Here is a 23512-nt window from a genome sequence, read left to right as displayed (position 1 = left end):
ATATTAGAAAAAGGCGATTCGGAAGAGGCCTAGGTCAAAAAGACCTTACGAACATGCATGTAGAAATATATATACACATATGATGGTTAAATGAAATGTTAACTGTTCGTATAAGAAAGGCTTTAGTAATAGTAATAATCAAACTACTTATTAGTTTATCCATCATTAAATTTTACAAACAAGTAGTAATAGTGAAGTAGATTTCTGATAAATTCACGTATTTAACTGCATGGAAACCCGCATTTATCAATAAACGATTGACGTTGCTTGTCAGCACTTTATGTCATTATCTGTTTTGATAACATTATTACTCCTCAACCTTAAGTGAACGGAAAGGTTTTATTAGAATAAAACTACAACATAAACATCGAAGGAGTCCAGTAATTGTCTAATTGACTTTTTGATTTAAATTTAAGTATTAAGTAGAGATAAAAACTTTTTGATTTTTGGTTGATAAAAAAAATTCAATTTCTGGTTTCTGTTTTCCTGACATAATTTGTCATGTTGCCGTCAGTGATAAAAATAATTGTTGAAAATGCCGCGACCGTCGAATTTTTCTTCTAATGAACTCGCTGATATGATTTTGATTTACGGCGAAGCTCATCAACGCGGCCGAAGAGCTTTAGAGTTGTACAGAGAGCAATTTCCGAACAGGCGAACTCCGCGAAACTCACGAGTAATCGTCAATGCTCTTCAGCGTATTCGAGATGGTCTACCTATCATTGGAAGAACAATTGGAGAGCAAAGTAATGACCGTCTGCCGGGACGAGTAGAGGAAAACATTTTGCAATATTTCTCATTGCACCCGGAGAGCAGCACCAGAGAAGCGGGACGACTGTTTAATGTGAACAACAAGACTGTCCACAAAATCTTGAAAAAGGACAGGCAACGCCCGTTCAAATTTTTAAAAGCACACGCTTTGTTGGACAGGGACTATTTGCCACGATTATTGTTTTCTACGTGGATACGTGACCAACAACAAGCAGATGACAGATTTTTATCAAACATCATTTGGACCGACGAAAGTACGTTCACTAGAAACGGTGTCTGGAACCAACGAAACAGCCATTACTGGTCGCAGGTAAATCCACACCTGTTAAGGGAAACAGGGCATCAGTATCGATGGGCTGTCAATGTTTGGGGAGCGATACATGGAGATCGCATTATTGGGCCTGTCTTCATTGACGGTAATCTAAACGGTGACAAATTTATTGAACTGCTAAATGGACCTCTGGCTGAATATGTCAATACTTTACCGGCTGAAGAACGCAGAAACACCTGGTTTCAGCTAGATGGGGCTCCCGCACACTCATCGGTTCGAGTGAGAATGGTTTTGAACTTGATGTTTGGTGACCAGTGGATGGGTCGGTTTGGTCCTCGTCGGTGGCCTGCTCGCTGATTTGACACCGTTAGACTTTTTCTTATGGGGGGCTGTGAAGAACGAAGTCTACGCTCAACCTCGAACAACAGTGGAGCAGTTAAAAGACAAAATAACTGAAGTATTTGAAAGATTACGAGCAACAAATATGAGAAGTGTAAGAGAGTCTGTTTACCGTCGCTGCATCACTTGCATGGAACTGCGTGGCCGTCACGTAGAAAACAAGTACCTAAGGCGGGTAAATCGACGTGATTAGTTAAGAAACCTATGCAATAAAGTAATGAGTAATTATTTTCGACTTTTATTGAATAATATCCGCCGTTTCCCGCACGGGATGGCAGAGATCCGAATTTGCAATTAATTACAATAATTACACATTAACACCACTGTGGTTTATTTTGTTACTTAAATTAATAAACACTGACGTGATAAACGTCATATCATATGACAATTAGCTAGGTACGTTAATTGATGTGGACGCAATACATTGCGTGCTCAATTATTATGTATGAAAAAAAAAATCTTATCTCCTAAAAAAAAAACAATGTAATTAAGCTCCTTAGGTCCTATACTAATCGTTATTAAAATATACGCCCGTATGGAATACACACGCTGTATAAAACGGTTATGGATATGATCTATCAGCCAGCCTATTATGGATAGCTTTATCCATCTTTATCCACGTGATAAAATAACTGTCACTGTTTAACACCGTGGGAAAGAAAGTGACGGATACCGTTTTATCACGCTGTCACGTAGACAAGAACGACCATCATATCCGTACAGCTGTCAATGCCGATATTTCTTCAAACAAAAATGTCACTGTTGACAGATTATCCATAACCGTTTTATAACACGATTATAAAGTTCGAATAGTCCTCATGGTCTATCCGATACAGCGTTATTTTCAGCTAAATATAATGATCTCCCGGATATTTAGATTAGGTTTTATTATGACACTTTTCCCTGGCGATATTTTAAAAAGAACGTTTACATTCAAGAGCTTGTAACGTCCAATCAAGGGGCTGGCTCCTGTAGGCAAATGAACCTGTCTGACCTATTCCAATCGCCTACGTCTTTCGTGTGAGACGAACGCTCATGAGGGTCAGTCAGTATAATATGCAATTTAAGCATGATACGGAAATTCTCGCCGTTTTATCTACATCTACATAATATCGTGCGTTTAAGCACAGTATAATAAAGAGTACTAGCATACAGTATGGACGCTCCCTGCCTCCTGTTGAAAGTGCCGCCCACCCGCTGAGATCCGCTCTCGGTTACCTCACAGTTACCCTACAATGTCTTATCTCACTCACACAAGCATGGTACGCGTTCACCTACACGAGCTTAGGCTGTGTGCGTAAGAACGTGTTTGTTTCATACATTTGATCGCCAGTGTCCGAGGTGTGGTTTAAGTCACATTCACTCATTCATTCAATGATCATTCAATAGTGTTTTTGAAATTAGTACTCTATGTAGCTGTGTGTTTAATCATTCACCTCAACTCAACTATTTAGCTTGCCTCAGATTCCGACTCGTCTGTGTCCAAGAATAATTGAAGGGATGTTTACAGAAACAACAAAATAACTTAGAGCGGTTGACACTTTTTAGGGTTCCGTAGGCAAATGGCAAAAACGGAACCCTTATGGATTCGTCATGTCTGTCTGTCTGTCCGTCCGTATGTCACAGCCACTTTTTTCCGAAACTATAAGAACTATACTGTGGAAACTTGGTAAGTAGATGTATTCTCTGAACCGCATTAAGATTTTCACAGAAAAATAGACAAAACCATAAATTTTGGGGGTTCCCTATACTTAGAACTGAAACTCAAATTTTTTTTTTCATTAAACCCATACGTGTGGGGGTGTCTATGGATAGGTCTTCAAAAATAATATTGAGGTTTCTAATATTTTTTTTTTTCTAAACTGAATAGTTTGCGCGAGAGACACTTCCAAAGTGGTAAAATGTGTGTCTAAAATAAGAGAATGATAAAACTAAAAAAATATATGATGTACATTACCATGCAAACTTCCACCGAAAATTGGTTTGAACGAGATCTAGTAAGTGGTTTTTTTTAAACGTCATTAATCCCCTAAATACGCTTTTTTAAGAACATTGTTAATCGTTTCAGGTGTCAGCCAGTGTAGTCAGTTATGTTGTTTTTGTAAACATCCCTTCAATTGAGAATACCTACACATTTTTAAATTCTAAATTCTCCGCACGTTTTAGAACGTCGTTACGGATCGAATTTATGAAATGAGTAAAGTTGCTCAAAAATACGTGAACGGGCAGACAAATATTACGGGGTGAGAAAAAGATTCATTCGGCCTTGGATTAGTAATTTCGTGAGTCAGTTTAAGAGGAAAGGGGACGAAGCCACGTAACTGCTTAGCATACAAACGTAGTTCCCATTTCTCTCTGGGTATAAACATAGTAATATAAAATATTTCTAGGCAATTTGATATAAGAAAATACATTCTCCTATTCTCCTTTGTTTAAATTTTTCAATGTATGGATTTTTTTACGTTCCTAAACGTTGTAATTTAGAAAAAAAGTCGAGAAAAATCGAACAAAGGGGCACAGTTATATTTATTTGGTTAATACCTACACCTAGTTGACGACTGGTTTGGCCTAGTTGGTAGTGACCCTGCCTGTTCAGCCGCGGTCCTGGGTTCGAATCCCAGTAAGGGCATTTATTTGTGTGATGAGCACAGATATTTGTTCCTGAGTCTTGGGTGTTTTCTATATGTGTTTATATATTATATATCGTTGTCTGAGTACCCACAACACAAGCCTTCTTGAGCTTACTGTGGGACATAGTCAATCTGTGTAAGAATGTCCTATAATATTTATTTATTTATTTTATTTATATCTAATTTTGCATCTTATCTCCATGTCTCTCTTTTACTACCTATCATATTAATATAATTAGAGTTTGTCTTTGATTTAATTACCTATATAGATCTAGATCTCATTAGGGAATGTATCTCGTGAGAGATTAATTTATAATTTAATTTCTATACGCAGAAACACACATGAATAAATATTGATAAATGCTTCTGTAAGTAAAATTAGGTCGATATTTTATGCAATGGATGGTATTTGTATTGATAGTCCTGAATTGAAACTCATATTGATTGGTAATTACTACTAGTAGTAGGCACTATTTCAGCAGAATTTAGAATAATGCTGTTTTAGTTTAATGAATTACTACGTTCCCACATAAATTACTACGTGGTAAATAGGAATGCATCGAAATTCATTCGTTTTGCAAAAAAATCAGAACTAAAGTTTCATTTGCCACTGTTTGGGAGCGAAGAAAAAAAAATCAAGAAAAAAAGCAAAGGTCCTTTAATGAGGAAGTTCGATAAGAGCTAATTGTGGAGTTCTACGATTCCATGCTATAAGAAAGAGAAAAAAATCTATTTCCTGCCTAGCAAAGCTTGTTTTAGAAACCATCTCCATTGCGTGAAGACACCCAATACTTTTCAAGTCGATGTTTCATTTTGTCAAATACTTTTTTTGATGTAATTGTGAAAGGAATGTTGTACCTTTGATGACGTGCAGTATGACCTGCGCGGGCGGCGGCGCGGGGGGCGGCGCACGCGCAACGCTGCACGTGTAGCGGCCCGCGTCGTCGCCGCGCACGCGCGCCACGCGCAGCACGGAGTTCGCGCCGTTCAGCCCGAATTCGGTGCGAACACTGTGTTAAAAAAAACATATAATTAAGGTTATTTTATTTCCAAGACATAAAGTCGAGCCATGTTCAGTTAGTAGTATTTCCGTGAGGATGTAGAAATAAATTTTCCAATCGAAAAAATCCCCCTGAGAGCGTGTAAAATAATACAGACCGAACTCCATTCGGAGGGAGCCGTGGACTGGACAGTGGACACGACAGTTTATTACATACGTATAAAATTCATTACTATTGAAACACTTATATGTGACGTTATCTATGAAAAGGGACCTTATTGTCGATGGCGATTACGCCATCATTAACGATGCTCGGATATACTCGTAAATAGAATGCCGTGCGACGCTGTGCGGCGTAAGCGTCACCTCCTACTTGATTCCACCTTCTGTTGTATCATCATTAAGCAGTACGTCTCACCGGAGCAGCAGAAACGGTACTCCCTTAATCTTCAATCATTTCGCCTCCCGCAACTCCACAGTGATTTGCACACTTGCTCAAACCTACCGATTCCTCCCTTCGTGGCATCATCATTCACGCTGGTGTCCCACATTCCGAACCAAACCGAAACGCGACAGGGCTACCCACTTCACAGTTCACACAATCACTTGAAGAACTTCACCTGATTCCTCCCCTCGTGGTGTCATCATTCAGCAGGGTGTCTCTCCGAAACCATAGCAGGGAGGGTCCCCCCTCCATTTTCAGCCCCCGCACCTCACACCGCAGCGCCACCGTGCTACCCAGCTCACACACTTGTTCGGAGACCTTCGCGCCTGCACCGTCCACTATACGCACCGACACTTCTGTGGAATGATTAAAATGATCAATACAAGTTTTATATAAAGCGAGATACTACGAGAGAATTTCGCAAATTGCGGGGATCTTTCTCTTTTACTCCAATGAAGGCGTAATTAGAGTGACAGAGAAAAATTCCCCCAAATTGCGAAATTCTATTTTCGCAGTTATAATCCAGAATTTGTTGCGCAAAAATACGGTAAAGAATTGAATGAGTTTTCCAATACGGTGGGACTGACTTACGATTGATTTACGGAATCTAATAACCGTGTGATATTCGATGACGCCTCCTTAGTTGCCAGGAGCGATTGACATTATGGCTGCAATCTGTCCTCGGAATTAATTGAAGCAATGTACTAGATTTAGTAGCAGTAATTATCATAGATCAAGCCGTGTGGCTGTTGAACTAATTCGTTTTATCCTGAGGCTAATTTGAATTTACAGTCAGCAGCAAAAGTGGATATGCGAGCCAGGTGTTAGAAATGAGCTGCACATTCTACTCTTTGAACAAAAAGCTGTGCTTATATCAATTTAAACATCTTAATCGCTTGACTAATTGTTACTGCTTGGGCAGGAAAAATACCTACCCCTATTCTGAGGCGCAAAGGATATGGACGACGTGATGTTGAGATGGTATTTTTTTAGCGTTAATATGTCTTATACAAGAAAAAAGTAAACGGTAGGTACGGTAGGTATTAAAGAAACGTAAAGAAACGATCTTTCAATCTGTGATAATTCGTAAAAGTGGACCTTTTTATTTCTATTTTGTGCTAACAATAAGAGAATAGAACGATTGAAGAGTACTTGACCCAGTTTTAGATCGCTGACAAAAACAAGCCTTTATAATTCGATAACGATTTCACAGTTTTCGTTTGATCTTTTTTTTTACGTTGTAGCGGAATAAAAAAGGTCATCTCGCTCCGTTATCGGGAGCTATATCGGGACAGAGTTCGTATGACGACAAAAAAGTAAAAACAGTGATTGTTTTTTTTTTTACTAAGTACAGTGGGCCAAGAAAGTGGTCTACCACCCTACGGTTGAGGTTCGTTTGAAGGTCATGAGACAACAAGGTCGATTTACGTTAAACGTCAACGTTAAAAGTCAACCTTAGCGATCGTTAGATCTCGCAGAAACTTTTGTCAAAACTGGTAGACCACTTTCTTGGCCCACTGTACCTATACATATATTAAACTTGTTGTTTCCTTTAAGTATCACTTAACTCAGGCGAATAGTATGATTTGTATGATTTGTATTATACCTAATTAAAAATTTAATACCCACTTTAATATAGATTAATAATTACAGTAGGTACCTACCTCGTCATAAAATTCATCAAGACCAGCTATTTCTTGTTAAAAAGTCATATATTTCTAGTTAAAAAGTCCCCGCGGTATCTAAAACCGAACCTAAAATATTTACAGACCGATGTAGACTTCGTTAACTCTCACAATCTGTTAAATTACGTTTAAGAAACAAGTTTAATCGAGTAACTTTAAACCTGAAAACAGATTTTAAATTTGTTTGTTGCCAAGATCCCGGGACGGCGATAGGCTACGTTTATCCGTGATATCGGAACCCGGAGGGAAATTTGGATCTGAGCGGGATCCAGGAATAGGTAGCGTTGGTACTTAGCGTTTTCTGTGGCTTTATTTTACCGCATGGTTTAGAAAACAGCACTAAAAATATTGGTTAATATACATATTTAAATTCGAAATAAATTTAGAAAGCATTTCTAAGTTCTCTCTGTAAGTAAAGTATTAAGGGATTGTCTTGACACTAAAGAAACAAATCATTCTTGGGTCTGTGGAAAGCAAATGCACTTTAGTAAATCCTTTGAAAAAAAAGCAGTGCGCTGGGGTGGTACGATAAACAACCTATGCAGGCACCACCAATGTCTAGAAATAAGAAACCCATATAGGGTGACTCTAATAGGCAAATCGGACGGACCTACAGTTCGCATGTCATGTACGTATCCAGTAGCTAAAGCGACAAGGTTCTGTCAGTGTCATACGATAGCCTGACAACTGACAGTCGTAAAAGGCTGCGTCAGTCAGCCAGACCTCCTTTTCACATATAGCCTCAATTAGGTCTCATTTAGACGGTGCGAGAACTCGCATGCGAGTTTACTTACATTGCGATATTTGATCGGTCGGCTGAATTGGCCCTCAATGGTAACTAAAATCGAGTTCGCACGCCGTCTAAATGAGCCCTTAGTCTGGCGACAATTAAACTCACCCGGTACCCGCAGAGTGACACGTGCGGTTCGGGGAGGGTGCGCCGACAACTGGCAGTCGTAAAAGGCTGCCTCAGTAGGCCGAACCTTTACACATAGCTTCAATTATTCTGTGGCAATCATTATACTCACCCGGTACCCGCAGAGTGACACGTGCGGTTCGGGGAGGGTGCGCCGACAACTGGCAGTCGTAAAAGGCTGCGTCAGTAGGCCGCACCTTTACATATAGCTTCAATTATTCTGGAAATTATTATACTCACCCGGTACCCGCAGCGTGACACGTGCGGTTCGGGGAGGGTGCGCCGACAACTGGCAGTCGTAAAAGGTTGCGTCAGTAGGCCGCATCTTTACATATAGCTTCAATTATTTTGGCATTCATTATACTCACCCGGTACCCGCAGCGTGACACGTGCGGTTCGGGGAGGGTGCGCCGACAACTGGCAGTCGTAAAAGGCTGCGTCAGTCGGCCGGACCTCCTTCACCTGTAGCCTCCATATGTCTGGAGGGATGAAACGGGCCGAGTACCTGCAGAAAAGCGCTACTTGTAAACTATTGTAGAGTTAAGCGTTCATAAGAATTACCAAAGGCCGGTAGCATAATTATGGTAGTATAATTATACTGGACTACAACCGCGAAAATCGAAGTTCGCAAATTGCGGACATTTTTCTCTTTCACTCTAATTACGCCTTCATTGGAGTAAAAGAGAAACATCCCCGCGATTTCGGTTTTCCCGTCAGCCCCTCTGTCTGTCATAGACATCGTATAGATAGATTGTTAAGAATCACACGAACTCGCCGCCGAAAAGCCGCTCCTTTCGATTGTATCCAAGTTGCGGTATTTTTTTAAACGACATGCTTAAATAAACATGAACATTTATAACTTCTATTCGTAGATTATGGCTGACTGGATTTCTCAGGGGATCCCAAGTAATTAGGTACTGTTTAAGATTATCCCTGGTTTTTAAATTAACAACTAAAAAAACATCTGGAGCATATTTTTAGAAGTAAATTGTTATATTTAGTTATAGGTCCCAACCCGCATTGGGCTAGCGTGGGGACTATAGCCCAAGCCCTCTCGCGCATGAGAGGAGGCCTGTGCCCAGCAGTGGGACGTATATAGGCTCAAATAATTTTTTTTTATTATAGTTATAGGTTGTATTACCTGTCGTCAGCTGTGTATTGTTGTGTACCCGTGGTTAGTAGTTCCATAGGTTCTTGGTCGTTTTTTCTGCGTACCCAGGACACCTAAAAATTAATTAATAGTCAGTGCGGTCAAAATTCCATACACAAGCATATTCGTCCATTCGAACACCAGTACGCGATTGCTGACTTGACACAAGGCTGGTATATATAGTACCAGTAGTCAATAACAGATGTCGCTCTATAGACGACGGTTGAAAAATACGATATGTGTAAATAACTGCAGACGAATTAGGCTTCTTTGACCTTATATAAATGTTATACCTACCTACAATTTATTTTAACTTAGGGTGGCTAACGAAAGTTGAACGTATCAAATCTAATTAATGCAAGGTTACATTATGTATGCACATCGTATACCGTAGCTAAATAATTGAGACCTTTGTTAAATAGTGTTTAGAAATATTTTATTAACTTTAGGGGTAAATGAAGATTACATTCAGATTAGTTCGAAGAACTGTACAAAATTGTTGAGGTTAAATAAATGTGTCTATAGACTTTAAGCATAATAGGTTAACGCTACCACGTACAGTCAGCAATACTGTTAGCTTTGCATACAAACTTCCATTCAGAGGGGGTACCATTTCTCTGCAGCTGACGTACGTAAGGCCTGACATCCACTTGTAAGTTTTACAAGCTTACGTAAGTAGGGATAAAGCTATTTGTTAGAATGAGATAGCGATATTCATATCTGTCTCTACTTACGTAAGTAAAACTTACAAGTGCAATGATGGATTTAACTTTCACTGCAAAGCATAGGTATCAAGAAATCGCAAGGGAAGGGGATGTTGCAGTCGGATTAAGGCAATGGCATTTGCAATGACAAAGTGTGATGATGTCATCAATAATGACAAATTTCTATGAAAATATGACAGTCCCTCACTATGTTCTATTCAAATCGGTTAGTTTAGGCGGACTCTATACAATTACTTGTTTCAAACATTTATCAGATCCACTCTCAGTTTTCTTGACTACCTATTAGACGAATTAAATTAAATTAAATTAGTTATTTAGTTGCCGAGCGAACCCCAAGCTTTCATGAGCCTTGGCAAACTACGGAATACCGGGAAAATGAATAAGGGTTTAAGTTAGGTATTTAGAAGCACTCGTGTGCCATGATTCGGAGTGCCTAGTCTTCAGTTTCAAATACTGAAGCCTTAACAACACTGAGGTTCACGTTGCCCGCACACCGCAAAATATACGCTCGCGCGTGACGGCCCGATTCGAACTTTAAGATACGTAAAATAATAGATCTAGAAACGATATGGATTAGATATGTTAGTGTCAAATCTATTTCTTCAAACAAAAACGTCACTTTTGTCACTGACACTGCTTATCCATATCGTTTCTAGATCTATTAATTGACGTATCTTAGAGTTCGAATCGGGAAGTCAGTCATGAGTTCTACCGTATAAAGTTAGTATGCCCAGGCGTGGCTCACTCCGCGATTTCGTCGCTTTGCAACAGGTAGGTAAAAGCACATCCGTTCCACACCAATTTTGGTGGCTAGCCATAAGCCGCGCGTGGCGCTGTCGCCACCTAGCGGCCATATCTGTGCTGATCGTAACTGACGCGTTTTGTTAGAGAGTGAGTCTTCTGTACCTAGTACTATTATTTATTCTGTGGTATGACTCATGACAGTCAAAATATTTACCACTTTGTCGTGCAAAGCGTCAACTTTGCAATCCAGGTTGGCAGTGGACCCCACAAGGGCCTCTATTTCTGGGGCGGCGGCTGTGTAGATACCGTTCCCGTTCCCAGGTCTGCTAAGCATGAATAGAAAATAATGTTAATCAATAAAGTGCAATTAAAAAGATATATTCGCTATCTGGATTTTATAATGTAAAACATGGAATATATTTCGATTAAGTAGTTGAAATTTCCCAAAGTCGAAATTGCCCCCCTTCACCTTATAAGTTTTTTGAAACCATTTTTGATGTTAAATTATGGATTAAGCCAGTATATATTTTCCAATATCTACATGTATGCTTATAATTAGTGTTATCTACTTATTTTTAATTGCAAACGATCAATTCTACTGTGTATTCCCAAAGGAAAAGTATTCGAGTTTCATTTCTAAAACCAAATTAAACACACACATTTTTATTATTACGAATTTTTTTGCAATTCCAACAATTTAAAATTTAATTTAGCTAATATCATTCGTACGCAAATTCTCCAAACTCAAGTAAATAATGTCCTAATTAAATTACTGTTATTATTGGCTAAATAATCAAAGGATTCGCAAACAGAGATTTGCCAGAGCTGGCAGAAATTTAATTTAAATACCTATGCAGTATTTATGATAGAGATCGACATAAATTTTCGCATAATATATCACTGTCATGATTGATTGATTGCGCACTTACCTATCGTTTTTGTGGTGATGCGTGTTGGAGTATGTATCGAAGATGTAGTTTAAAAGCGGTGCGCTTGAACCGGTCTCGCCATGTTTTCTATGACGTCGCTCAGTCATAAGAGGCGGACTCGGCATGACAATCGTCGTCGTCTCTAGATCCGCATTTATCACACTCACAGCTCTTTTTTTATTCCTTTTATCTAACGCATTATATACAAATTGAGCACCTTTAAAATTATTACTGTCGCCTTCATGGCAACATGTACGATTTATACTGTCTTTATAACTAGGTAAGTTGGAAGGGTTTGTCTTGGATATCGTCTGGTTGAGTACGTCTGGCGTGTGAAGCATTTGGTAAACTATATTAATGGTAGGTTGCGAACTCTCTGTTCGGTTCTGAGTGTTCGAGCTATTTGAAGAAGAGTCTGCGTCGGTGCCTGTAAATAAAAATATGAAATTCAGTGTTTAACAACGCTGGCATCTTATTCTGTTATTTCACTGAGAGTTGATACACTCAGTAAAACGGGAATTCTGATCAACATTTTTACTATGATAGTATGTTATTGACTGTACACTTTAATTTATTTATAGGTACAAATAAATGAAACTCAATTTCTTTTTGTGGTTGCCCACACAACAGCTACATTTAGGTCTCAATTTTCATATATAAATAAGGACTCAACAAGATCTCAATATAACTATTAAGTGGGCATGGATTAAGCTCGGGACACGAGTTGATCGATATTAGTTTGCTACTCGCTGAAAATATTTAAAAAGAGAAATTGGAACTCATACTTCACAGGGTCCAAAGTTCGAACAAAAGTATATCGTCGGAAATTCTCTGTGGGTAGCAATTTCACGGAGCGCGCGCACAAGATTTAGAACAAAAATTTTTAACTATGAAATATAAATACCAATTTGTTAAATAGCTGTAAAGTTTTGTAGTGTTTTTGTTTAGTAGAATTTATCGGTGTAAATAACCAAATATACCGTTTCTTATATGAACCAATATTTATTTTACAAGTGCTCAAACATTTAAAAATAAACATGTACGAGTATTATCTTTAAACATACCTACACACCTACTTAGATCCTAATACATCATAATAATATACGCTTAATACACGACGAATTGAAAGTTAAACATCCAAGAGGAAATTAAAAGCTAACAAATGTAATCAAAGCAATTTAGAACAAATGTAAAAGGGTCAGACTCAAATGTAAAATGTAGATACATGTAATTAAGGAGCATTAGGGCCGCTTCATACCGAAGTTGTATTCTAACCCTCTGATTAAACATCATCGAAACAAACCTAGAGATTAATATCCTATCAAGGCCTTTTCCTTGCGGACATTTTGTATAAAATCTCCCGCTGAATTAATTTAGATGAAAACGACACTTAAGAAACACCAGCTGAGGGCTCTCCGCTTATCAAATTTATTTTTGAGAGTCTTTTTCTGTTATAAAGGAAAATATTTAATAATGGCCAGTCATTTGCAGCCTTTTGTGTTTTAGAGTTTGAAGAGTGAAGGGAATTCGTTGAAGATTAATTCGGTTCAGATTTCGGGTGTATAATTATAGTTCACCCGTGAATTCTTCTGCGTGGAATGATGCTGCTAGTAGAAACTACCCTATTATGCTTTTCTCCAGGCCTCAACTGTGGTGGAATAAGTAATAGGTAGTACCGTACCGTACAAAATGACACTGCCCACAAAACCGAAGTTTGACAGCGATTCAGGTTCGAATCATGATATCCCTTTCTAACTTATAGCCCTATCCCTTTCGGCTATTTAGGGTCGTCAAAATTCAAGCCATTATCTTATCTGTGGTCGTGCACAGAAAGGGACCTCGGAGCAATGCTGAGCCGAACGGAGCCGAGTTTGCCCGAAGTCGGGAGTGTCTCCTCACAGCCTCAACTATCTCATATCATCTAAATCGGTTCAAGGGATTAAGCGTGAAGAGGTAACGGACAGACAGGCATAGTATACCTAGTTAAAGTGTCATTCTATGGAACTTGGTAACTATGTAAACAAAAGTCACTAGTAGACATTTAGAGACAATTAAATTTGTAATATGGCGGTTTGTTTACATAGTTAGCAAATTCCGTAGAATGACGCTTTACTTTTGCATTTATGATATGAAAGGGGATAATTTAAATACATATCGAAATATATTGATTTGCTTGTACATAATAAAACTGAGTTATTTTGAGCACTTTAGCCGTTTAGCGTAAACGGCTAAAGTGCTCAAAATAATTGAAACATTTGCCTTTGTCACAAAATACAGGTACCTAAATTTATATCAGACTTGTGGACATTAAAATACTTGGAATGCATGCACCAACGCATTGACAATTGTATTAAGTAGTTATATTTTACCTTTGCCGCTGGCACGAATGAGCACGTAAAATAGGATTAAAGTTTAAAAGTGTATACCTACATAATAATGTCTGTACCTATTTAATATCGACATCAGATTTTATGAGGCATGCTCCATCCAGAGTTGATTACAATGTTAGTTAGTTGCGTCACGTTGCGTTGTGCGTTGTTTTAACCAAGAGGTAATTGAGTGATGAGTAAGTATTACATAATATACTTTTCACCTCAGCAGCTCGAACAAGGGTACTTTGCTACCCCTTATCTTGGCATTGTAACACCCGTGATACATGGAACTTTAAAAAATCTAGCAGGTTAACTTTATTACCTAACAAAATTATTCTGCTATAAATATGTCGAGCTACCCTCCTTTATTATAGAAAAAAATAATAGAGACAAGTGTCATTGTAAATTAATTAGTAATAATCAACATGGCGCCGCGGAAACAACAAATATCGTTTTGTATTGGAAGTTTTGCACTTATTTATTAGATTAATATGTATTTTCCCATAATCTATATTTTGATGCATTACCTATTTGTTGGTGTATAAATATTTCCATTGCGGTCGAATTTTAAAACATTTAATACACAGAATCTTACATGAAACTGTTATGTATAACATTTGATACATTGCCAAGAACTCAGAAATGTACATGTCAAAAGGATTGTATTACATTTAATACATTGCCAAGTTTTCATCAAAGTAGGTTTACATGTTTTTAAATATTTTTTTATATTTGTGGGGTTACAAAACATGTTTCAAATATGTCATATTAGTTCTCGTATTATTTAGTTAGTGAACTTTGATTTTTTTAAAGAACTAGATGTTTTTTAACTGTATATTCGTACGCTGTAGCATTATTTCTACGCCGTAGCTCGTAGCGCGGAAATTTTTGTGTATGCCCAAAAATGCCCCATAAGTAAAAAAAAAATATTTTTTTAAAGTTTTATTTATTTGTTTACTTTTCCTATTTTAGACTACTTTTTGTTGACGATAAAAAGATAAAAAAGATAAAAGATAGTTTATTCAAGTAGGCATAATTACAATGCGCTTATGAACGTCAAATAAAGCTAGGTACCGGCTCCAACCCTACACCTCTGCCCCGAGAAGATTTAAATTCCCCCTCAATTGGAGGAGGGTATCCCATTATGGGACCGGCAACAAACTCGGCGGGACACATCTTTTCAAAAATAATTACACTTACAATTACGAGTTTTTTGAAACTTTACGGGATCAAATTTTTCTTCCATGTGATCAGGTATTCGTGGATATAATTGTTTTTTACAGGTTTAATAGTCATCTTATGCTTTAGATTGCGTTTAATAAGCAATAAATGATAATTTCTGTTGCACTACATGTTTTATTTTTATTATAATCCAAATTTTTCTTCTAAAAAGTAGGTAACTGGTTAGTCGAGGGATTGGCATTGTATCAAATATGATACATATGATTTTCCGAAACTGGAAAACCTTGGAATTTTTTCCTTATTTTTTTATAGTCTAGAATGCTCAATAGGTGACCAAAAACTAAAACAATATTTATATTTAAGATATTTTGAGCCTTGCCAAGATAAGGGTTAAGTAGCAAAGTACCCTTGTTCGAGCTGCTGAGGTGAAAACTTAATTGTTGGTATATCTTAAGAAAACATGAGTGAATAGGTAAGTGATGCAGAAGGAATACATTTTTGGGTTTTCTAATATGTTCTCACTGCTGAGGTGAAAAGTTTTGTGAACTACACGAGATCAAAGTTATTTACATCTCGTGCGCTTTTGAGTCCCTTACTACGCTCAAGATTCTAAATTAGATTCACGAGCGTAGCGAGTATAGAATCTTTCGCTTGCACGGGGCTCAAAATAAGCACTCGAAGAAATATCAAGCTTTGATCTCTTGTTGTACAAATACGTATTTTACTCAACAAGTACTATTATGTGACCGTGACATAATACGCGATAAAGTGTAATATTGATAAGTAGCTTTATTATCCAGCGACCTAACAGTGGAAGTCTGCAACTAAAGAAAAAATTGCACTTGAAACGCTTTAAACCATTCTTTAGTCAACACCCGGTAATTATTGTGGCTATTTGTTAAGTTCAGCTAGGTAACAATTTTATCAAATATAAAAGTAACTACCGAACAACATCATGCTTCACGTAAAATAGGCACAATTTTCGATTTGTGGAAAATGCCCAGGCCCCGGGCCCCGTAGACAACCTGCCAATCGCTAATCGAACCGCAACTGTCACTGTCACACTAATATGGAAGAGTGATAGAGAGACACAAAGCGATTCGATGGCGAAGCGCAAGCGATTGTCATCTTGGCTTAGACCGCCAGGCCGCGTAGCCAACGTGCTAATCGCTTACGCTCCGTAGCAATCGAAACGCAACTGTCACTGTCGCACTAATATGGAGGAGTGATAGAGAGACACAAGGCGTTTCGTTGTCGAAACGATACCGATTGTCAGCTTGGCTAGACCGGCAGGACAACTAACTAACGTCATGCTTGACGAGCACACATTTGAAATTGGCTAAATCATCGAAAAAAAATAATTAAAAGCCATTTTTAAAAGAAGATTACCTCGGCAAGGCAGAGCGGCTAGAGCGGCCAGAACAAGCGCCGCAGTTGCCGGCGCGTTCATGCTGCTACATCCTCATACCCTGCGACAATACATATTACCTACACGTGAATATATTAATAACACTGATTCTAGTGGCACGTGGGAGTTGACGGGTTAATAACAAAAAATCTGCGACCGATAAAAAAAAAATAGCTTAAATAAATTTAAAAATGAAAAAAATTACTGTCTTGGGTGATACTTGAACTCTATCTAGAGGCTATGAGTTCAAGTCTCACCCAAGACAGTAATTATTTCACTTTTAAATTTATTCTAAACAAACTGCCGTATTCGAACTTCAAGATATTCACAAGAGACGACACGTACTATCCATCCATTCTAGATACGTTATAGTTTAGATTTCAACTAGTTCTCTTTAGCAGCGCAATTCGGGCAACAAATGTCACTTTTACGTTAGATAGAGTTAGATATCTATTAGATGTGAATTGGATCTCTAAGCCATATCTTGTGAAAATCGTTCACGAGTATCTCAAGAATCGCGCAAATGTCAAATTTGACAGGTTAGATCGTAAACATATCGTTATCGTATCTTGGTGACGTCTAAAAAATATCTAACAGATGTCTATTTCAAAATCCGAATCGGGCCCAAAACTGCTGTTTTTTTAATACCGCATCCTTCATAGGCACGGCCACTATAGCGACTAGGCTAGGACTTAAACTAATTCCTAAACTAGAAGGTCCTTGATGTACAGTCACCTGCAATAATATGTTACATAACGAAAGCCGCAAAAATATCTGACACGATCTTATTTGTAGAGCCATAAGCGTGTCACATATTTATGCGAGCTTCGAAGAGTAACATATATATATATACATACCTATTACACAACAAATTCCTATTACAAATTATTATTCTCTTTATTTATTTTTGGTCTTAAGTTAGGTTATTTTATAATATGGATATAAAAATAAAATACAAAAACACTTACAAAAACAATACAAAATACTTATAAACATATTATAAAAAACCTAACCTAGGGTGCCGCCAGCAGCGGGGCAAGGCCCAAGCTGCCGGTGGTCAGGGCTGCAGAGAGAGGAACCGGCGGACTATCCGCGCCGTGTCCAAGATCACCGCCTTCTGCATCTGACCCTTGATCCAACCACCTAGCGAGAGTCTCTCAAGATGTTGGTCGAGACTCTTCGCTATTAGACCGTTTACTGAAACGACTATCGGGACAATGATCGTCGAATCAACATCCCACATGGCGGTTATCTCGTGAGCCAAGTCTAGGTACTTGCTGGACTTGTCCTTCTCGGCTTTCACGAGATTCTCATCATGGGGGATGGTGATGTCAACGAGCACGGCCCGGCGTTGCGATCGATCTATTATCACAATGTCAGGCTTATTGGCTACAATAGTCCTGTCAGTGATGACAGATCGATCCCAATAGAGCGTGGCACGACCATTCTCGAGAACTGGCGCAGGTGAATACTTGTAGTACGGTACTTCGCGGTCCACAAGGCCGTATAGAAGAGCAAGCTGCTGATGTATAATCCTGGCTACGAGATTATGTCTGTGCAAGTACTCGCCGTTAGCAAGATGAGAACAACCGGAGATGATATGCCTGAGTGACTCTCCGGGACGACGGCATGCCCGACAAATGTCGACCGTACCGTCCTTCAGGATATATTTCCGATAGTTGTTCGTCATCATTACTTCGTCCGCAATTGCACAGGCAAAACCCTCGGTTTCTCCGAAGAGGTCCCCGAATCGTAACCAGTTCACCGACGCGAGCAGGTCCACATCGGGTCCCGTGAGGGCCTTGTAGAACCGCCCGTGTAGCACCTTACTCTCCCATGCCGCCTTGCGATCCGCAGTACTTAGTACCACAGGTTTGCGCCAGTTCTCGTTTGCCAAGGAGAGCGGTGTGAGGTTCCTGTCTACTGCCACCACATCACGATGCATCCCACAGTCGTTGTTAAGGAAATAATTCCTGAGATTGTACACCTCGCGGTTGTGGAGATCCTTGGCGTTTAGGAAGCCTCGGCCTCCACATTTCCGTGGGATGTACAATCTCATAACTGACGAGCGTGGGTGTAGCATGCGATGCGCGGTGAGCAGTGATCGGACCCTCCGATCCAGGGCATCCAGCTCGGTCTGAGTCCACCTTAGTATGCCAAAGGAGTATGTGAGCAGGGGCATTACCCAGGCGTTGAAGGCGCGCACTTTGTTGCCTCCTGACAAAAGACTGTTAAGGACTTTTGTGAGCCGACTGAAAAAGCGCTCCTTCACCGACCGTCTAATACCCTCGTCCTCAATACCCAACGACTGTGACATACCAAGGTATTTATAGGTTTCTGACTCAGGGATAGATCTGAAAGACATTGTCTCAGAAGGTTGTAAATTTGTTGAATTTACAACCCTCCCCCGCTGTACATGCATAACCACACATTTATCGACACCAAACTCCATGTTGATGGCACTACTGAAGACGTCGGTGGTTTTCAGTAGCTCCAACAAGTCTCGGCTATTTGGTGCAAATAATTTGAGGTCATCCTTGTACAGAAGGTGAGAAATGACTTCACCCCCACTCCGGAGCCGGCAACCTAGTCCCAAATCCTTCAGCAGGGTGCTGAGGGGATTCAAAGCTAGGCAGAACCACAGGGGACTCAGACTGTCGCCCTGAAAGATTCCTCGCTCAATCCTTATAAAATCCTGCGGGCCAGGGCGGTCATCTCCGCCTCCTGGTTGACGAAGGACTGTGGTCCACTGCCTCATACACGCGCTTAGGAAGGCTCTCAAAGCTGCATCAACTTTATAAAGCTCTAAGACCCTCCCCAGCCATGAATGAGGTACCGAATCATAGGCCTTCTTATAGTCAATCCAAGCGACTGAGAGGGCACCCCTGTTCCGCCGGACTTGTTGGCAGATGGTCATGTCTATGAGGAGGAGCTCTTTAGTACCACGGGACCCAACCCTACATCCATTTTGAGCGGAAGCCAGAATATTATTATTATTATTTATATTGTTGCAGGTGATTGTAGATATACACATATTTTGTAATATTTGTTGTTTGTCGTTCACAAACCCCTATTATTCGTGAGCAATGTTTCGTACATTAGCGATGTTTTTCGTAACAAAAACCCCTTTTAATTTAGCAGAATATACGGGTACGATAAACTCGCAAAGGAAACATAATATAAGGAAGGTGTTTATACAGAAACAATAACTTATCCTGTTGATATCTTCCTCGTGTGTCGTTTACGACAAGAGACATATTTGTACAATTATGAAATGGAAGGGAAAACAAAACGTGTTTTTCCTTTGCCACCAAGACGATGAAAAAAGGGTAGATACCTACAGTCTATCTAAGCTAACTTTATACCGACTTGAACAGAATAAAGTGTGCCTGTATCATTAATAAAGTTCATTATTATGTAGGTAATTGTTTTTTTTTGTGTTGTTGAACGTGTTTCATGATCTCTTATGTTATAAAACGTGTTTTACGTGAATAACAAAATAGTTATTTTCGATACAAGTGCGAAAAAGAGGCGATAAATTAAAATACGACCGAAGGGAGTGTTTTGAATCGACACGAGTTGCGAATTACCTATTCGCACGTGTATCGAACAACGTTTTACAGTACATATGGCACTTTAAAGATTCGACATCGCACGAAAAGTGCTATTTTACGCACTAGTGCGGAAAAGTAGCCCCATATGTACTGTATTTTTTTTTCCATGATCCTACCTGTTGTTTACCTCTGCTTGTGTTTCTGTTTTCTTTTTGTATCGTTTTCTTTCATTGAGGTGTGCAATAAAGAGTATTTGTATTGTATTGTATCCTTTTGTATACATTTTGGCGCAGTCGTATATGTGATGTGACGTCACAGGGCGCGCTCTTTTTGGGGTTTTTACCGCGCGCCACATTTAGTTTCGCAATTTAGAGGTTTCTGGGTTATAATAGTAATGTTTAATCAAGTTTATTTTGATCGAATAATAACATTGCGTGAGACTTTTATTGTTGTAAAACTATGAACTTTTAAAAAACGTCCAAATCATGTTGTCCTGTCCAGCACTTCTGCATGCATGGGCTCGAAACACATTGGTCGAGCTGTGTTGCTTTCCTTAGTAATATAGCCCTTCCTACATCTGTTATATTTCTAGTTGAATAAAAAAACGTATTTTTTTCTTTCAGTGCAAATAGTATTTCTTGTATTTGGATTTACTAATTGTAAAATATTTCTATATTATAAAATTAGAGTATTAGAGTGATTTTTTGACTAAAACATAATTTTCGTACAAACGGGGAACCTCAAAAAATGGTCTCTTACGAGATCATATTCACATGATTCTGGCAGCTAGAGGTTCCAACATTGCGGCTTACGCACCTCTAAATTTATGGTGGCAGCTCAGTCAGGCTGCCTAAACAGTCTTGCGGTTTTTTATTTTGTATCCATGAATGTCTGTAATTTAATTTATTTTAAGGTAATTCCAAACCAGTGGTCTGGTATTATTGGATTTTGGAAATCCGTTGCCGCGAAATAACCAGATACTATTCAAGCACATTCATCTTGCTCAGACTAGGTAGATCTATCATCCTGACCTAGATTTAAACGTTATTAATACCATGTATCTTATTCGTAGTTCTACGATGTGTTTACTTCGTTGTAACTATTCGGATGCATTTTTAGAATAAGGATTTAAGTTGGGTGGTTTCAGAGATACATCGTATTTTATGAAATTGTACCTACTTTCAAAGTAGCATTACATGCAATATACTTATAGACAGGGAGCTCGCCCTGAGCCTGAGCCCCTCATGAGTAAAGCAAGAGTAAGTATATATGAGCGATGTTTTTGTGTACAAATAGTTGGCTGAGCATTTTTGAGTTAGAGTTAAAAACCGGCCAAGTGCGAGACGGACTCGCGTTCCAAGGGTTCCGTACATTAAGTCCGATTCACGCTTGACTGTGCACATTTTTTCCTGTAATCTAAGTACAATATGTAAAAAACTAATTTGCGCACCTATTTTTTTCAAATTTTATATGAAATAGTTTCGGAGATAAAGTGGGGGAGGAGATGGTAATTGTTTGGCTATTTTCTTAAATAACTTCTAACCTATGTATTTTATAATTATAAAAAAATATATTTGAAATTCTCAAAATGAGCTCTTTCAATTGATATACAGGGTGATTCATGAGACGTGAGCAGGACTAAGGCTACATAATCAGTACATGTAGAAGAATCATTCACCACAATATTTAAGTAAAACAATCACGTTTTTAGGGTTCCGTAGCCAAATGGCAAAAAACGGAACCCTTATAGATTCGTCATGTCTGTCTGTCTGTCTGTCTGTCTGTCTGTCTGTCTGTCCGTCTGTCCGTCTGTCCGTCTGTCCGTCTGTCTGTCCGTCCGTATGTTACAGCCACTTTTCTCCGAAACTATAAGAACTATACTGTTGAAACTTGGTAAGTAGATGTATTCTGTGAACCGCATTAAGATTTTCACACAAAAATAGAAAACAAAACAATAATTTTTGGGGTTCCCCATACTTCGAACTGAAACTCAAAAAAATTTTTTTCATCAAACCCATACGTGTGGAGTATCTATGGATAGGTCTTCAAAAATGATATTGAGGTTTCTAATATCATTTTTTTCTAAACTGAATAGTTTGCGCGAGAGACACTTCCAAAGTGGTAAAATGTGTGTCCCCCCCCTGTAACTTCTAAAATAAGAGAATGATAAAACTAAAAAAAATATATGATGTACATTACCATGTAAACTTCCACCGAAAATTGGTTTGAACGAGATCTAGTAAGTAGTTTTTTTTTTATACGTCTTAAATCGCCTAAATACGGAACCCTTCATGGGCGAGTCCGACTCGCACTTGGCCGCTTTTTTTTTCTGTTGTTATACTTTTTGGTAAGGAAAAATTTAATTATCTACAATCATGGATATCCTACAACATTTAATTAACAAAGATAAAACCTTTTTAACCGTTATGACAGCACTTTGAGTATGAAGAAAATAAAATGTCACACTTGAGTGAGATACGATTTTTCAAAAGTAACTAGACTCCGATGACATTCAATTTGGCACTTGTTATGGATAAAACAAAGAGGGTGACCATGAATGTCGTAAATAAATTTTTACACATGTGTACCAAATTTCAACTTAATTGGTCCAGTAATAGTTTCCAGGAAAATAGGTTGTGACACTTGTGACAGACGGACAGCCAGACACACGAGTGATCCTGTAAGGGTTCCGATTTTTTCCTTTTGAGGTACGGATCCCTAGAAACATATTTCTACTTTATGCGGCATTAATTAAACATAAAATAGAGCGTACTTATAAAAGTTTTGTACGTAAAATCTTGACTTACTATGTACTCATGAGAGCGTCACTTCGATCGTGTGACTCTTAAGAGTCTTAAGTTATTTGCCTTGACAACATAACAAAATTTAATTTAGAAACAAAATGTAAATACTATATCCATCTCTTTCTGCCCAGTGTCGTGGTCGGGTAATGGTGTGTTGCGATAAGCGGGGAATTAGCCCTTCACCCATCTGCACGGATTCGCCGACCCTTCCTAATCGGCCGGCCTTCTGTAATTCGCTTTACTTCGTCGAAGGCACAGATCATACCCCACAGATGCCATTTTATAGTCATAGACATAGATATAATATTTAAAACCTTCGCGTTTTGAACACATATTAACTCACATTTATAGACGGGTCTAACGCGAAATTTATTCAATTACCTTTATTTACCGACGTGCGTGGATATTGTGAGTGTTGCGTGTCGGACTATTGACAATAATTAACATTATGTGTAGTGGGTGGTTTGAAAATGTGATGTCTACCCCAAACTTTTTCATACACTTTTCGTCGGGTAGTTGCACAAATC

At 38.7% G+C, this 23512-nt stretch overlaps 1 protein-coding gene across 2 annotated transcripts in view; it reads right to left on the bottom strand.

Annotated features, from left to right (window-relative positions):
- LOC134648681 (cell adhesion molecule DSCAM-like) overlaps window positions 1-23512 on the bottom strand; it is a 68966-nt gene that overhangs the window by 5107 nt on the left and 40347 nt on the right. The window contains exons 2-8 of one of the 2 annotated variants that reach the window (XM_063503182.1): window positions 16609-16680; window positions 11666-12092; window positions 10951-11062; window positions 9259-9341; window positions 8486-8622; window positions 5692-5872; window positions 4930-5081 (exon numbers count right to left, since the gene is read on the bottom strand). In XM_063503182.1, the coding sequence (XP_063359252.1) occupies window positions 4930-5081; window positions 5692-5872; window positions 8486-8622; window positions 9259-9341; window positions 10951-11062; window positions 11666-12092; window positions 16609-16669 (1153 nt within the window). In that variant the 5' untranslated portion in view covers window positions 16670-16680. The remainder of the gene's footprint in view (window positions 1-4929; window positions 5082-5691; window positions 5873-8485; window positions 8623-9258; window positions 9342-10950; window positions 11063-11665; window positions 12093-16608; window positions 16681-23512) is intronic. The other variant, XM_063503183.1, reaches the window with a different exon arrangement.

The sequence above is a fragment of the Cydia amplana genome, chromosome 6 (genome assembly GCF_948474715.1).
Source record: "Cydia amplana chromosome 6, ilCydAmpl1.1, whole genome shotgun sequence".
NCBI lineage: Eukaryota > Metazoa > Arthropoda > Insecta > Lepidoptera > Tortricidae > Cydia > Cydia amplana.
This window is presented reverse-complemented; position numbering and strand designations above follow the sequence as displayed.